The sequence below is a fragment of the Tupaia chinensis genome, unplaced genomic scaffold (genome assembly GCF_000334495.1).
Source record: "Tupaia chinensis unplaced genomic scaffold, TupChi_1.0 Scaffold000427_1, whole genome shotgun sequence".
In the NCBI taxonomy this organism is placed as follows: Eukaryota; Metazoa; Chordata; class Mammalia; order Scandentia; family Tupaiidae; genus Tupaia; species Tupaia belangeri.
In genome coordinates, this window is record NW_006159932.1 from 20,528 (window position 1) to 38,022 (window position 17,495).

General features: G+C 47.5%; 1 protein-coding gene across 1 annotated transcript in view; it reads right to left on the reverse strand.

Annotated features, from left to right (window-relative positions):
- SASH1 (SAM and SH3 domain containing 1) overlaps positions 1-17,495 on the reverse strand; it is a 234,245-nt gene that overhangs the window by 7,893 nt on the left and 208,857 nt on the right. The window contains 6 exon segments of the mRNA XM_006154951.3: positions 369-1,501; positions 5,428-5,541; positions 14,210-14,360; positions 15,317-15,526; positions 16,213-16,382; positions 17,166-17,301. Of these exon segments, the coding sequence (XP_006155013.1) occupies positions 369-1,501; positions 5,428-5,541; positions 14,210-14,360; positions 15,317-15,526; positions 16,213-16,382; positions 17,166-17,301 (1,914 nt within the window).

A 17,495-nucleotide genomic window follows, 5' to 3' on the forward strand; every position in this document is an offset into this window, starting at 1 on the left:
CATGACAATTTAACTTGGGTCTCTCCTGCACACTAAACTATCCCTTTTGGGAACCAATTCTGACACTCATCATTCTCCCTGCAACGTTATCATTCTCCGGAATTAAACATACACACACACACACACACACACACACACACACACCAAAACAAAAAAATGGGTGAATACAAAAGAAGACTTCGAGGTGTCTGCATCTAATCTGAATGTCGTGCCCCCTCAGTCATCGGATCACCCAGCACGGGCAGAAGCCACAGGTGTGGAACATCCCACAGCTCGGAACTGCAGCGCATGTGCAGTGCTGGCCTCCAAGGCCAGGTGTGGCATTCCGGCAGAACAAAGGCCTGGGGCAGTGGGCCTGGGTCCGGTACCTTATCAGAATACGGCTCTTCGGTGAGATCGATGTCCTCGGCCTGTAGCTTGTGCTCAACGAGCATTTCCAGGTCCACGCCCCGCGCGCAGGAGACCTTCCTGGTCAAGGCGGGGCCCAGCTTCACGCCATGCTCCTGCAGGCTGGTGCTCTCGGGGAGCTCGGAGAGCCAGGGGGGTGGCCGTGCGCTCAGCGGGCTGCCCGGCTCCTGGCCCGAGGGAGGCCTGGAGGCCAGCGCGGAGGGGCAGTCACTGGGGCTGGCGGGGCTGCCCCTCTTTGCAGGCAGGCAAGGCGCGTCGGGGCTGGGGGGGCCCGGAGGTGCAGGGGGGAGCCCGTTGGCCAGGCGTTCCCTGCTCTTTTTAGCGGGCACGGGTGGAGGCTGCGAAGGCGTTTTGGGCTGCGTTCTGGCCTCGGGGGCTCTCCGCTCTGCATCTGCCCCTTCTTTGGTGTCTACCGGGTGGCGTGCGCCTTCCAAATCCTGTTCTTTCGCGTGGCCCTCCGGGGGCGTCCTTGTGAACCCCGGCTTAGCTCCCGGCGGCTGCGCATGGTAGTTTTTGGGCAGACATGGAGGAGGTGCTGCACCGCGTGCAGAGGTGGCTCGGGGCACATCGGGTGGCTTTGCAGTCACCCTCGGTGGTTCCGAGGACCTCCTGCTTTGGGTCAGTAGCAGCGCAGGGTCGACAGTGGCACCACGCTCGGCGGCCTGGGCCCTCGCGCTAGAGGTGGTGGTCTTTTGTGGCACTTCCGGTACAACCTGAGAGGCGGGGTCTGTCACCTTGGCAGGCACATCTGTGGCAGCACCAGGCTCTCCCTGAAGGTCATCCAGGGAATGGGAGCGGGGCCAAGTCTCCACCGCCTGGGGGCCCTCCAGGGTCTCACAGCTCCGACAGATGGAAACCGGGAGGCTTCTTCAGTTTTTACTCAAACCTGCCACACTTGGGGGCTCACAGCGCTCGGAAGGGTCAGGGGTGCGGCCGCTGTCCCGCCGGCTGTCCTGCTCTCCCTGCTTCAGCGCCTCTGCGGACTTGGTCAGAGGCAGGGTCGGGTAGGTGCCCAGCTGGCTCCTGTGGAAAGACTTCAAGCTGGGCTCCGTGGAGGACTTGGCAGGGACCAGGCCGGTTTTCCGGGTCTTGCCTGGGAGACAAGGAATCATTTTACAATCACAGCCGAGAGAGAATCCATCAGGGTGACGCGTAAAGGTGTGCTAACATAAGTGAAATCGCCAGCTCCTGCCCCTGTTGTTGAATTACGCTAAGGCCATAAACCCACCATTTACGACTCGGTGATGGAGGGTTATGGCAGTCCCATTTTTATTTTTAGAAAAAATTCTTAGTCTTATTAAAAGACTCATGGAGACGAAAATTAATTGGGTTATGCGGAAAAGAAATATGCTGTGTCAGGCAGTAAAATCAATCTAGGCTTAATGTCTGCGCCTATCTACAATCGGTGTGGGAAGGCTGCCGTTCACACCCCGCTTAGAGACGGCGCTAATGGGATTTCTATTCCGTCAGTACAAAGGTCACAGTTGAAAAGAGGAGGTGGACTGGCTTCCAGAACAGGTGCCTCTCCGGAGTGATCGGTGAATACTTAAATCACACCTTCCTTCAGGCCATTCCTATAATAAATTTATTCCAGAAACAGTCGACCAACCTTGATATAGACAAGCAAACGAAGTTCAGTGAGTGCTTTTTCAGAGGTAATCGGTCAGATACTGATACGGTTCTGGGTCTCAGTGACGCAACAGTGACGGTTAAAATACACTGTCAGACTGATCACTGAACTATCCACCAGACGTCATTTACTTATTTGGTGATTGTTGACTGACACTAGCTGCTGGTGCTGCTTGACAAGCTTTACTGTCAACATAGTGTCTGTGGGCGAGGCTCTGCACTAAATGGTTTGTTCTCAATGATACTTTTTTTTTCCCTAAAGGTTTTTGCCATAGGGCATGTGTGCTACAGAGAGAGCCAGAGAGAGGGCAAGTGAGAAGTCACCCCCACAGGGATGGCCACACTGCAGTCCCTTCTTCTCCATTCTCCTCTCATTATTTTGGGTACACATGCATACATATTTGGTGTGGTTTTCAAGTCACCAGGTCCAGGACTCAAACTACAATTCGACCTTCTTTAACCAGCACGCCACCTGCTGGCCCCCTCAGTGATACTTCTAACACACAAACACTCTGCTTATAAGCGCACGTAACTGTCCTTTATTCCCTTTTTAACTAAGAGCATATTTCTTGAGTCCTTTGACATTGAGCCGAGATGTTAGAGGGGAACACCCAGATCATCCAACATGACCTAAGTGATTCTATTATTTGAGGCCATAGAAAAAAGACAGAAAGCCTAAGTCCACATAAGGTTTGGGAAGCACAAAGAAATGGCTAGCTCTCAGCTCTGGAAAGCCACTATCTTTAAAGTGAAGGTTTTCTTTCCATCTATTGTTTTGGTAAACATTCTTAATTAAATATTCTATTTTGGAATGCTGACACTGTGTCATTAAGTAATTTCACCCTTCTAATAAAGAAGCAGGAAGGAGAAGTTGAACTGTGGACTGACTGAGCAGGGAGAGGAGGGGTTGTACAGTGTCCACTTGAAGAAGAAAATGGCTATCTGATGTAAACGAGAAACTGTCTGATAAAAGTCTCTGTGTGCTGGATAGATGAGGGGAAAGAACAAACAAGGGTGCTGTGACATCTCATGTGCTTTTGGCCATTATCAGGACAGAGAAAAAGAGATTAAAGAGATTTCGAAGCGTTCTACCAAAGTCTCTCTAACTTCAAACTGATAATATTAAATGTATCATGCCATTACAAGACGGGCACTGAGACTCATGGAGAAGAACAAAGGCCTCCTCAATGAAGACTTCCAGAGCGAGGGGGGGAGGGGAGGAGGATGAAGAAAGCACCCCCATGGGGTGTGGTCACTCCACAATCCCTTTATCTCTGTGTCCAGTTGGGACATGGGGGACACATGCCCAGCATGTTTTTCAAGCTGCTGGGGACAGGATTTGAACCATCAGCCATGTGGGAACTGGCTCCCTTAACTGCTAGGCTATGAGGCCAGCTCAATCCGAATTTTTATGAATCGTCCTGTTCATTTTGATAAGACACAAGTCAACGTGTGAAATATTTTGCATTTGGCAAAGCACAGAAATGGTCAAACGGCATCTGTCCCCCGTACGTATAAAAATGTGAGCTGGCCAACCCGGCCACTTGTGTATCACCCTGATAAACAGTAACAGGCTGGGGGTTTGCAGGGAGACCATTAGCCAGGTGTTACTGCGGAATACACTGCCTCTGGTCATTATGCTGGCTTTACATTAATAAAAAGTCATAGATAAATGGGAAAGAGGAACATCTCTTCAAAATGCATGTCACGTTCAAGTTTAAAAATCACTTGTAATAGAAAAATTTAAAACCCCTTTAGCATAAATTTCAGAAGTATGGCTTCCTGCCCTTTAATTCCCAGTGTAAACTATAGGTATAAATTCCACTTTTGCACTCTGCTTCTATTGGAAGATCCCTGAATTCACCCTGAGTTCACAATACGGTTCATCGGCTTCTTTAATCTAGGTCTGCAGTTAGGTGTGCCTGAGTTCCATGGGGGTGTCCAAACTCTGCCCGTGAGAACTGTGAAATCTGTACCTACCCAGCACAGCTGGTAGTTAACTCATGGAAAATGTTTGGGCTATCATACACACAGACTGAAATGAAGATGTGAAGTAACAAAACTGATCCTTACTTTAAGGAATGCACTTTGATTTTTTAAAATTCTATTTTGTCTTATGAAACTGCTGTCTATAACCCACTAGATAGATTTCACAACCCATTAACAAACTGCAACTTGTAGTTTAAAAAAGTTTGGAGGTTGTACTAGGGTAGTACCACTGTCCCACATAAGAAGGTTTTTGGTTCAGGCCCTGAGGCCAGCCTGAACACACTGGGCCTGCGTGCACGCCTGTGATCTGGGCTGAGATGGGGGTGGATTGTGGTGTGAAGACCCTGTTAGGAGTGCCTGTCTCTCACTAGTTCTCATTAAAAAAAATGAATAAAATAAAATTTAAAAATGTTTTTTTGAAAAGCAAAAGTTTGCTTTAGCAGGTGCTTGAGAAATATTCAAACAGATGGGCTACTGGACGGGGTTCTAATGGTGACTGAAAACTATGAAACAGGACCCCTTTCCACACAGTGTTGGCCAGAGATTTAGGTCACTGTGGCAGTGTGAACCCTTTGCTAGCTTCTAACCTTGCTATAATGGGAATTTGGGGACCACCACAGGAAACCATAGAGCCACCCCCGGTAACATTTAGCCCACCTGGCCCCTTTCCACTTAATATTCCTTTCCTGTTGGAGACAAACACATTTTCTGAAATTTCATATTGATTGCTTCCCGACTGTTAGGACAGGAAAACAGACAAAATAGCTATCTTTCCGACCCGCTTCTCCCGACAGCTAGCCTTCCGACCTGCTTCTCCTGATGGCTAGCCTTCTAATCCGCTTCTCCCGACAGCTAGCCTTCCGATCCGCTTCTCCCGATAGCTAGCCTTCCAATCTGCTTCTCCTGACAGCTAGCCTTCTGACCCGCTTCTCCCTTCACTAGCCTTCTGATCTGCTTCTCCCGACAGATAGCCTTCCGACTCGCTTCTCCTGACACTAGCCTTCTGACCCACTTCTCCCGCATACACAGGCCATGGAACCAGGGCAATTCAGACTCTCCTGCTGCTGTGACCCTGAAGATGGCCTACCTGATACATTGTTTTCCTGGGCCTGATAGTCTCAACACGCACATGTTGATCTTTACTGCATAAAGAAAAGGGCAGAGGAGACTCACACTTTCAGTTTTACACTGCGGGAATCTTAGGTGGAATTTATTAACCTCACACAGCAGCCTGGAGGAACAGATAGGGAGGCTAACCACAGATGAGATCAGTGAAGAGGTCAGAAAGGAAAAGATGACTGCTGAGTTCGAAAGGGTAACAGAATTGTCTTTTTGGAGAAAACGGAACTTTGGCAATCGGTCCTTGTCAAAGCAGGTCCTGGCGCTCTATGCTGACATTACCGTTCTCCAGGTTCTCGCTGCTCTCGTAGCACCCCGAGTCCCGTGGAGAGCATCCGCTCAGGCCCCGGCTGTCCACAAGCAGCTTCTCCTGGGATCCAGACTGGTCACTGTTACCTGGAGGGGGCGAACACACAGCATGGAATCACAGGGCAGTGAAAAAGTTCCGAGACAACCAGATCCTGGTTTATCCTCAGGCCCGCACTTTTTAAGCCTTGGACTTTTTTTTTTTTTTTTGTCTTTTTCTTTTCTTTGTTAACAATAGAAAGCATATTTTAATAAAGTAATAAAATCAGGGGACCAGCAGTTAGTGTAATGGCTATGTCGCTGGACTCCCCTGTAGGCGACCACAGGTTGAGTCCCAGACCCGGTGACTTAAACTCATGCCGGGCGCGTGTGCATGCATGCCCAAGATCCCGAGAGGAGAATGGAGGAGAAGGGACTGCGGCGTGACCATCCCCCCTGGGGGGTGATTTCTCGCTTTCTGTCTCTCTGTCTCTCTCTGTCTTTCTGGCGAGCACACGTGCCCTATAGCAAAAACCTCTCCAAAAAAAGAAAAGAAAAAAAAATAAAGTAATAAAATCAGAATGAACTAGGAGGAGGTAACATTTTTCTTGCAACGGTAATGCAACAGGACCCACATAAGAAAGGTCCTGGGTTCACATCCTGAGACCTCCCTGGGCACACCTGCTGTGTGCATGTAGTCATGACATGGGCCAGCAAACTGGGGGTGCACTGAGGCATGAAGACCCTGCTGGGATGCCTGTCTCTCTCATGGAAATAAGTAAACAAACTTATAACACAAAAACAGGAAACAGCAGTTGGGGTAATTGCTAAGTCACTGGACTCTTATATAGTCGACCATGGTTCAAGTCCAGGAACCGGTGGCTTAAACTCACACTGGGGGCGTGTGCATATGTGCCCAAGATCTCGAGAGGAGAATGGAGGAGAAGGGATTGTGGCATGGCCATTCCCCCTGGGGGGGGTGATTTCTCACTTTCTGTCTCTGACTCTCTGGTGGGCGCAACGCATCCTACAGCAAAAAAACAAAACAAAACAAAAAACAAGAACAAAAAAAAACTCTCCAAAAACAAAAACAAAAAATAGATGGCAGGACATGTCTAGATATTTTTTAAAAAAGGTGTCAGTCACATGGAGATAAACTTGGAGAGCCTGTACGTGGTAGAAATACATCGATGACATCAAGGTTACCCACACAGAGCCTGACTCTGGACTCCGGCTAAGAGGAGAGAAACGAAGTGTTTCCTCGGCAACAGGAAAAAGCACGCACGCTCCTTCTAAGAGACGACACCATCCAGGAGGAATAGTAAGTAAGCGCCCCTTTCCTAAGGTTGGAATAAGTCAAAGCCTTTTTGGAAAACTAAGACTTGCATTCAATACATTACCAGCTTCCAACTTGAGAGCTAATATAAAGTGTCAAATGAAATGTATCTTTTATTTATTTATTTATTTTAATATTTTTGCCATAGGCACATACACTTGCCCGAAGGGTTGGGGGAAGAGAGAGAGAGACAGAGACAAAATGAGAAATGACCCCCCAGAGGGGATAGCTATGGTGCAACCCCTTCTCCTCCATTCTTGGCACACACGCACATGCATCTGGTATGATTTTCAAGTCGTCAGGTCTGGGACCTGAACAGCAGTTGGCCATGTGGGAATCCAGTGCCTTAACCACCACACCACCTACTGGCCCCCAGACATCAAGAGAGAAACAGAGACAAAATGAGAAATGACCCCCCAGAGGGGATAGCTATGGTGCAACCCCTTCTCCTCCATTCTTGGCACACACGCACATGCATCTGGTATGATTTTCAAGTCGTCAGGTCTGGGACCTGAACAGCAGTTGGCCATGTGGGAATCCAGTGCCTTAACCACCACACCACCTACTGGCCCCCAGACATCAACTTTTATTAGCATTCAGGAGCATCCTTTGCCCTTGGTGACAAGTGCTGGCTCTTGTATTGTTTTAGGAGTGAGGGTGGCAAGAAGGGGCATAGCCCCCTAAACTGAGGGCCAGAGGCAAGTCATGCTTTTGTTCTATGGAATGACTTTGAGGGTTCTGTTCTTTCCCACCTTCTCCCTCTGTCTTGGGCCAGCATTTCCATTTCCTGCACACAGGGGTGAGACCCTCTAACTTGGAAACTGAGAAACAGATATTTAAGGAGGATCACTGCAGTGGAAGATCATTTTGAGAAACATTTATGTATTACTTTTTTTTTTATTTGGAGAGGTTCTTGCTATAGGGTGAGTGTGCTCACCAGAAAGACAGAGAAAAATAAGAGAGTCAGAAAGCAAGAAATCACCCCCCGGGGGGATGGGCATACTACAATCCCTTCTCCTCCATTTTCCTCTCAGGATCTTGGGCACACACGCACATGCGCCTGGTGTCAGTCTAAGCCACCAGGTCCGGGACTTGAACCGTGGTCGACTACATGGGAGTCCAGCAACACAGCCATTATGCCAACTGCTGGTCCCAGTATTTACTTATTTTTTTTAGCTGCCATAGGGTATTTATTGTACATTTGCCAGAGAGAGAGAGAGATAGAGGAGAAGGAGAAAGCCCAATGGGACGTGGTCATGTCCATCTTGTTAGGACTTAGGGCATGCAAGCACACGCACATGGCGTGTTTTCTCAAGCCGCCAGGGACAGTATTTAAACCATAACTGGCAACGTGGGATCCTACTCCCTTAGCCACCAGCTGGCTCCAGAGGAGCCCTTTTAAAAACAGCATCATTATCAATTGCACCTCATTAAATCTGGGGGTGAAAAAATCAGGAGAAGCTTCAGCCGCTTCCATTGTGTGACTTTGCCTAGAGCAAATCACGTGGGCTTCCAACCCCCAGCGGCATCGCTCTGCATGTTCCAGAAAGAGGACACATGTCATCCTCACGTGGGACAGAGGTTACACACAGAACATCTTCATATCATTATACAGAGTAAGTGCTTGGTCACATAAACTGGAAACCAAGAAAGCAGCTTCTACATAAAATAGCTGGTTGCAATGATGAATGGCTTCAATTTCTTCTCCTTTCTCTTCATTCCCTACTCCCCCACCCCAGCCACAGACACAAAGAAGAAGGAAATCAGTAAACCAGAAATACGATGCCTTGTCTCAGGCCATCCAAATCAAAGTGTGGGGAGGCTGAGGGCTGCCGTTCCCACACGCCCAGCCATCCCCTCTGTCCACTCACCACTTCCTGCTTGCACATCTCAGAGGAAAAGCCATTCTGCAGCAAAATTAGGGCAGAGACCACGGCAGGCTACGTCCTTCAGTGAGAACCCCCGAGGAAAGGAAAAGTGCTATTTTTCAAGTGATTAATGAAAAATGAACTAATTGGAAACACACGAGCAAATACAGCTCCTCCCACCCAAGCCCAAAGTGGAATATTCTAGAATGATGTGAAGAAAAGCCTGTAGATATGGAGTGGTCTTTCTTCTAGCCTAGCCTGTTATTTAGAAAAATGATGCTTATAAAACAGGGGTTTGCTGCTATTGGCTACAGCCCGGGAAGAGGAATCGGTGCAGCCTGGGTCTGGCAGCCCAGTTCTGTGTGCCAAAGTGCTGACCCGTGGGAAAGGACAGGAAACCTGCTCGCACGCCGGCTCTGTGGTTGAGTGTTTAAGTGAGCTGGATCCTACGTGGCTGACTGCAGTTCAAGTCCAGGTCCCAGCAGATTGAAAATCATGCCAGATGCATGTTTATATGTGCCCCGAATCCCCACAGGATGGAGGGAGAGAGGAGAAGGGACTGTGTTGTGATCACACCCTCACTGGGGAGAGGGGTGGCTTCTCTCTCTCGCTGCTGTCTTTCTCTGGTGAGTACACGTGCCCTCTGGCAATTTGAAAATGAAAATAAATAAGAGTAAACACGCACATGCACACACACACACACACACACACACTCACTCACTCTCTGCCACCACGTGGAAAATACAGGCTTGTCTGCACCTTTGGGGACTCCAGCTGCAGCAGACATGGTGGGATAGCTGAAGCTATCCTGTGAAAGGAAGATCCATCCCATTACCAGGAAAGTCACAGTTTGGTGTATAACACCATGAGGCAGTAATGCAAGGGGCTAGGGTTTTTATCAGGGAGAAAGGTGGGGTGCCCCTTACATGAACTGCAGCCTCAAGGCCATCGGCTCTCCCCACTTACTAGGATTAATGCCAATGTGCAAAAGGCAAGAACGAAGATGAGCCAGAACCATGGAAACGTGAAGAGTCAAATGAAAGCATAGGGCCAGGCCGTGGGCCCAAAACCCCAACTGGGCATGACTCGAACTTGGACTTGAAGGGACTGTGCTTGGGCTAAAGCTCACTCCCTTCCCACCCTCACATGTGTGCACACATAGGAAGCATACCTTCCGGCATCAAAAAGTGGTGATGCACAAGGGCACACCACTTTCTAGAAAGCAGTTTACTGAGCATAGAGATGAAGGGTAAGGAATGGGATTCTTGGACAGCAGGACTTTCAACGGGCTTCTGCCACTATTTCTTTAAAAAGGTAAAAATGGACACAAATACAGCAAAATGTTTATATAGGTGAATCTGAGGCGTGAATATATGTTTGCTTTATTTTTCGTAATATTTCCCTGCATATTTGAGATAATTCCTAATAAAATTACTTTTTTCTTTTAATTTTGTCAGAGGACACATGCACTTGTTGGAGAGACACGGAGAGAGGGAAAGTGAGAAGACATCCTGCCCATGGGGAATGGTCACATCACAATCTCTTCTGCTCCATTTCCCCCTCCTTTTGGGGATTTTAGGCATGCATGTTTACATGCATGACATATTTTCCAAGCTGTCAGGTTCGGGACTCTAACCATGCATTCAGCCATGTGGGATTCAGCTGCCTTGACCACTATACTACAAGCTGGCCCCCTAATTAAAATTCTCATTAAAAATTATTGATTAGGCCCAGCAGCAATAACGGAAGCCATCAGGAAGATCAGGGTCCTGTTCATGAGCTGACCTGTCTATACCAGGGACATGTGAGCACCTGAGATCCTGACAGTTTAAAGGCTTGAGGGAGCTGGTAAGTGGTGTAGTAGTTAAAGTGCTGGACTCCCAAATGGCCGACTATAGTTTGAGTTAGGAACTAGTGGCTTGGTTTCTCTCTCTCTGCCTCTCTCTGGTCAAATTTTAAAATAATAATAAATTAAGTTAAATTAAATAAATCTGAAGTGTTGGTGGGGTTGTGTTGATAGGGGAATTTTCCTACGCTGTTAGTGGGAACGTAAATTGGTCCAGCCACTGTGGAAAACAATATGGAGGTTCTTCAAAGCCCTACAAATAGAACTGCCATATGATCCAGCAATTCCCTCCTGGGTATCTACCCAAAGGACAGGAGAACGCTCAGTTGGAAAAACACTTACACATCAATGTTTATTCTAGTATTATTCACAATTGCTAAGACATGGAACCAACCCAAATGTCCATGAACAGATGACTAGATTGAAAAAATATGGTAAATATACTCTATGGAATATTATTCAGCCATAAAAAGAAACAAGACCCTGGCATTTGATAGTAAGTGATCGAATATGGAAGATTTATGCCTGAGTGAAGCAAGCTAGGTTATGAAAGAGAGACATTGTATGTCTCCACTTACCAAATACTGATTGTCTGCACTCTATGGTAGAGACTGAAAGACCGGAGGACATAAAAGCATTTTTGAGTTATGGACACTGGAGATGGTGTGGAAGGAGAGTGGGAGAGGTGAAGAGTATAGGGAAGGGAATTAGGAAGAAAAATAGAGGCAAGATATTTGTGGGACATAGTAATGGTTTATTACTGTTGATGATAACGTGTGTAGTACTCTCGGCTGGACTGGTCTGAGGTGTATTTCATGTTGAGTAAATTCTCTTTACATGCCAAATGATGTATAGTGATCAAATGTATAATAATAATAATAACAAATTTTAAAAGAAAAAAAAAATAAATAATTCCTTAAAAAACAAAAGGCTTGGGTGCAGGATCATGGCACTGAAACACCATTAAGAGTGGTTCCCTATCTCTCAAGAAATTATTCATTCAATAGTTACACTAAGCTGTCTACTTAAAAATGTCCAATATGGTAAACTCGAAGTCATGTGCATTTTAGCACTGGCAGATGCAAGACAGTAAGGTTTGGGCTAAGCCAAGGAAGTGCTGGCCGACCTCCGACAATCTTTTCTAAGTGGAGCACTTCCCAGGCTTGCGAAAAGTTGGGCAGGTCTGACTTACAAGTAGGGCCAGAGAATGTATTGCTCTCAGTGGAAGATTGAGCTGGAAAATTTTCAAAATCCCCTAGGTATCTTCAACAAGTTCACAAGCTCTCCTTATCACTCTAGCATCAGAAATGTAGTTTGACAGAAACCCATCACATTCTTCTAACTTAGCAGCTAACAAGAGGGAGTACCTCTAAACAGAATGAACTGCACAGCATGGGATATAAAGTCTTACAAACCCTAGGATAAGTCTGGACCAAGACTCTCAACACTACTTGGGACCTCTGGGCCTACGAAGCCCTTGTTTCAGAACCAATAAAAGGAAGTCCTACTTTATGTATCAGAGAAGTTCTAAATAGAAGTACAGCACAGATCCAAACTGGGATTTAAGAAGGTCAAGAGGTCTTCTCAGTCTTCCAAGCTAGCATGCACTGGATAGAGATACCCTCTACAACATGCCCCTGGTACAAATCCCAGGATGTGTCCCTAGGAGGGAAAACAGATCTGAGCCAATGTGGCATGAACAGCTAACCACAGATCCCTGCCTTCCACTCAGTATTTAGCTTTGCTTCTCTCATGTCCTGAAAGATAAAGGAATACAATGGACAGTGTACACAAGGCAGCCATCCTCAGAGGCTGAGGCAGAGCAAGCAAGTTACGTTATAGAGCAGATATGGTTCACGAGAAGAGACGAATGAATATTAATTCCTATTATGACAGTTGACTGGCTATACCAATCACTGTCAGACTGGTCATCCATCCCAAGGTGTCTCTTCAGGGACTCAAACATTAGATAGACCTGGTCATAAAGTGATAGTGAAACACAATTCCTTTCAAATCTCTCCCTGCAGGCTGCCTGTTTACCCAGGGCTCAGACATCTATGTGGTGGGGTGTCATTGGTTAATTTAGAGGGAGGACCTGTCACACAGAGTGACTTTAACTGTGCTGATGCACTTGCTTCTGTGTCCCCTGAGCCTGATACATTCAGTAATGTATATTTTTTCCCACCATTAACTGCAGCATTGGTGCAGATTTTAGTAATAGAAAGGCTCGCAGCTATTGATATTCCTGAAGCACAGCACGTGAAAGGAACTCATCGGAATGCAATGCAAATGGAAAGGATATTCCCTTCATGATGAATAATTTGCGGAAGATTTTGATGGCAGATTGCAGAATAAAGACCAAGATAAAGCTGGGCTAACAAAGCGAAGGACATGGAGTGTTCAAATGGGTTCCAGAAAGGCTGAGAGAGCACCGAATTCGGTTCCGTTAGGAAAATAAGTTGTCATTTAGGTTGGAAATTTATAAATAAGTATGGAATTTTCTGCTCTACATATTCACTCCAGAGAGACATTTCTGTCTTTAACTAAAGCTGGTAGATAGCACATAGGGACTAATCAACCCTAGCCAATCAAAAGAAAGACAATTTCTCACGTGATTATTTAGTCCCTATTAGAGAGCATGTGCATGGGCCAGAAAGAGCGCATGCGAGGGGGAAGAAGAGGGAGAAAAGCACTCCCCAGTGGGTATGGTCATGCAGAAATCCCTTCTCCACTTCTCTGCCCAGCCGGAATTTGGGTGCATGCATACACACGTGCCTTGCATGTTTTCAAGCCACTGGGAATGGAATTTAAACCCAGGGTGGTCATGCGGGATCCAGCGCCCTTAACCACCGGACCACAGGGCCAACCCACCCTCATGTGCTTTGAGAATTAACTCTTAGCTGAGCAAGAAACTGCCGGCTGGCCAGTCACATTGTGGCTAGGTCTACTTGTGACCTGCTGAAGCCTGTACATCTCAACAGACGTAGCTAACCAGGAGTCTTACTATCTTCTTCTTCTTTTTTTTTTTTTTTAAGAGATTTTTGCTATAGGGTGCATGAGCTTGCCAGAGAGACAGAGAGACAGAAAGCAAGAAATCACCCTCCTGGGGAGATGGTCATGACACAATTCCTTCTCCTCCTTTCTCTTCTTGAGATTTTGGGCATGTATACACAAGTGCCTGGTATGCATTTCAAGCTGCCAAGTCCAGGATTCAAACCAAGGTAAGCCAAGTGGGAGTCCAGTGCCTTAACCACTTCGCCACTGGCTGACCTCCACACCAGTTTCTTAAGGAAACCACAGTTCAGTTCTCTCAGACCCCTGTTGCGGTATTACCCTCAACAATTACGTAAACGCACCAAAGTAAAGTTTTCTTTCACTTCCATGTTAGTCACTTCCATGTTAGCAGGAAGGTCTGCACTGGGAACTTGTATGAGAGGTCTTCAAAAGTATACAGAAAATAAGTATTACGAAAAACACTGCATGCATTTCAAAATTGTTTTGGCCAAAATTAACTCATACTTAAATTCCATTTTCCCACAAATTGTTTGCAATCCCTTTATAGGTCCTTGTGCTACTTGACCTAACACAAACTTCACCGAGGTTTTGGAAAGAGCAGGACCAAGAGTGACTCCAGAGACTTCGGCATGCTGGCAGCTTACAAGAGGCTGGCTGGTGGCTGAAGAAACGGGATGAACTACCAAAGAACACCTCTGTGCATGGGGGACTTACTGTCATATTCCTGTAAGAGCTCCACCGCTGTCAACAGAACAGCTCTGTGTTCTGGGTCCCTGATATTTAACTCATCCAAGTCCTCCTCCTCCAGGAGCTTAAAGGTGTCCAGATCTTCATATCCATTGAACAAGAAAGTGGGCATGTGTTCCTGGGGAAGAGAAAGATGACCCGGTGAGTCCACCTGGCCGGCCACGTGATCTGTGACCAATGACTGGCCTCAAACCCTGAACTCTTTTTCTAGTTATTTTTATCCTAATTGAAAGCTTACTGCCATTCTTAATATATTCTGTAACTCCAAATTCTTCACCTTAGTAGGTAAGCAGGCGTTTATGTACACTGCAGGCTGTGACGGATCCCACTGGCTTGCATTATAACCATGCCTCGAGATGCGCTAATTCCTTTATCTCTACATGGCCCACAGTGGAGGAGGCTCCACCTTCACTAACAGAGCTATGGAGATCCAACCTCGCCTGTGTATTCCTTGGGAAAGAGAGGGTCATGCAAGGAGGAAACAGCATCAATTGCTGAGGGCCCACCTTTCTAGATGCTGGGGGTGGTGGGGGCCTTCAAATGACCCATGTTGACCTGGCTGTGAACAAGGTGGGTTTCCTGGTCAGAGTCCTTCAAGTAGCAGACTTTGACCCTGCTTACATGGTCACCCACAGCAGAGGCAAGAGGAGGGTAAGAATGCTGGTAGCTGCTTCTGCGGGGTAATGGATACGCATTACAACAATGGGCTGCCCTTGGTCAGCAACATAGATCAGCCCCTACCCTTCCCCAAGAGTGTCCTCCTTTGTTCAGCGTAGGAAAAAGAAAAGGCAACGTGGAGTAATATGTGACAAGAGGGGCCAGCAGGTGGCATGGTGGTGAAGGGTGCTGGACTCCCACATGGTCAAACACAGTTCAAGTCCTAGATCTGGCAGTTTGCTTTCTCATTTTCCCTCTCTCTCCGTCTTTCGCTCTCTCGATCTGTTCCTCTCTGGTCAAAATTAAACGTAAGTAAATAGATAAATAAAACAATTCTTTACAGGAAAAAAAGGAGACAAAAAAGAATCCTTAAAAGAAAAAATGAGAAGTACGTGACAAGAGTGAGAAGTGACTGACTTTCAGGTTGATGCGGTCAAGGAGATCCTCCACGGACTTGGGCTGGGGTGGTCTTCCTTTCCTCCTCCTCCTAGTGGGGCGCTTGGGCTTCTCCTCGTCTTCGTTAAGCACATCCACGTAGATGAACTTGAAGGTGCCCACTTTGTTGTTCAACAGGCCCATCCAGGTACCCATGGGCGGTTTGCTGATGATGTCGATGATATCTCCTTTCTGTGGTCCAGGGAACAAAGATCCTCTGTTAGGTGCGTTGCCGAGCAAAATCTTGAATTAGTCAGGTGTGAAAAAGATTCCACGGAAGCCAGCATCGGGATCCCGCCACCCACCCTTCTGAGTGGTTCATGTAGGATACAATGGGGAGTTTGACAGATGCCAGAAGGGGCTCTTCTGGCTGCCTGGGCTCCACATAGGCCCTGGGTCCTGGCCCCACTACACTCCCATAGCACAAGGCAGGTGCTCTCAGCCAGGCTGCTCACCAGGCTTGCTGCTCCCCGACCCCCAATAATCCTGAGAGCTCCTCCTTCTTGGAGAAAGAATTTCCCACCAGTCACATGCCAATGGCACTCCCCATCCTGCAATCACTTCATACATTTGTGGAACCCCATTCATCCTACATATTTCTGTGCACACAGACTCGGGGTGGGGGGCAGTAGGAGTTTCAGAGTGAAGCTGAGGTCAGAGAGGAGGCAGGGGGATGAGGTGCCGAGGACAGAGGGATTAAGTCAAGACCCTTCTCTGTGTCGACTGCTGGCTGGTTCTTAGTGCACTTTTCACTGAGGAAGATCAAGTGGATCGAAGCTGGTGGAGACATTGTCCAGTCTGCACCCAAACAACCCAGCACCCGATGGTGTAAAGACACAAAGCCCGAATTAACTGCGTGAGGCCAGGGAGAGACATACCTTGAGCTTGAGTGAGTCCGTGTCGTAGGGGCTGGGGGTGAAGTCGGTGTGCACCCTGGCCCGCCCACAGAAGGGGCCGCGATAGGGCAGCTCTTCATCGTCCCCATCTTCTGACTTGACACTTTCCCTGTTGCTGGCTGAGGAATCGGTGGTACTGACTGTCTGACCACCTGTACAGGAAAAATAGGAAAATCCAGATTTCCCACGTGGCAGAGCTGAGAAGTAGCAAAGGTATCGCAGATGAGGAAACAGAGGCCCAACGAGGGACAGCCATGAGCCGCAGCCACACGCTGGGACCAGGGCACGGCCAGCAACACGTTCTCTGATTACTGTCCTGCACCAAGGCCCGCGTGGACAGGGGCTCACAGCAAGTTCTCCTACGATCCGGGAATCCACGTGACACGCTGACTCCCTACCGGAGTCCCTGCGGTACGAGACACCAGACTCCGCCTCTCCCCATCATAACCTCTCTCTCGTGTACAGTACTCGCGCCCTTTCACAGATGAGAAAACATTCTGGTCCAGTAACTGGCTCGAGGGAAGAACTTGAAGTGGTGGATTTGAACTTGAGCTTTTCTTTCATATCATCTGCCTAAACCAGTGGCCATTGGCCCTGCAGCGGCTGAACAGAATTTGCTGTCAGGGACATTTATAATTCTCCTCCCCTCCCCAGGTCGCTTTATTTCGTTAGTCACATTTACATGCTTTTCTCCCTGGTTAACTCTCCCCCACCCTCTAGATCTTCACTGTGGGTGCTTTTCCTATCTTCTCCTATCTTTCCAAAATTAATTCCCCCACTTCTGTGCCCTACTAACCAAAGGCAGCTCTATGGCCAGGCATCTCTAACAGCAAGGGTGGGAACTCGGCCTTACTCACCTTCAAATAGCCTGAACCCAATACTCAGTAAGTATCTGATTTTAACTCCAGTGAAAATCACAATTACAAGCCACTTACTCATAGAGCTCTGTCCACTCAGAGAACTCCGAAGACTTTCCACGGAACCTCCAGCTTTGAGTTTGGGTTTGTCCATGTGTTCAGAGTCAGGCTGTGAGGATGGAGGGGAGCCCGGCATTCCATCGAGGCCTGAGTCCTGAAATGGGTATCAACAAGGTCAGTGTCATCAGAGTGGACAGATGTTGTTTTGTAATCCTCAGCAACTTGGTCTTTTAGTAAATCAATCAAAATGATTCTTTTTTTTAGTTTTTTGCTACAGGGTGCATGCACTTGCCAGAAAGACAGAGACAGAGAGACAGAAAGTGAGAAATCATCCCCTGGTGGGCGGGG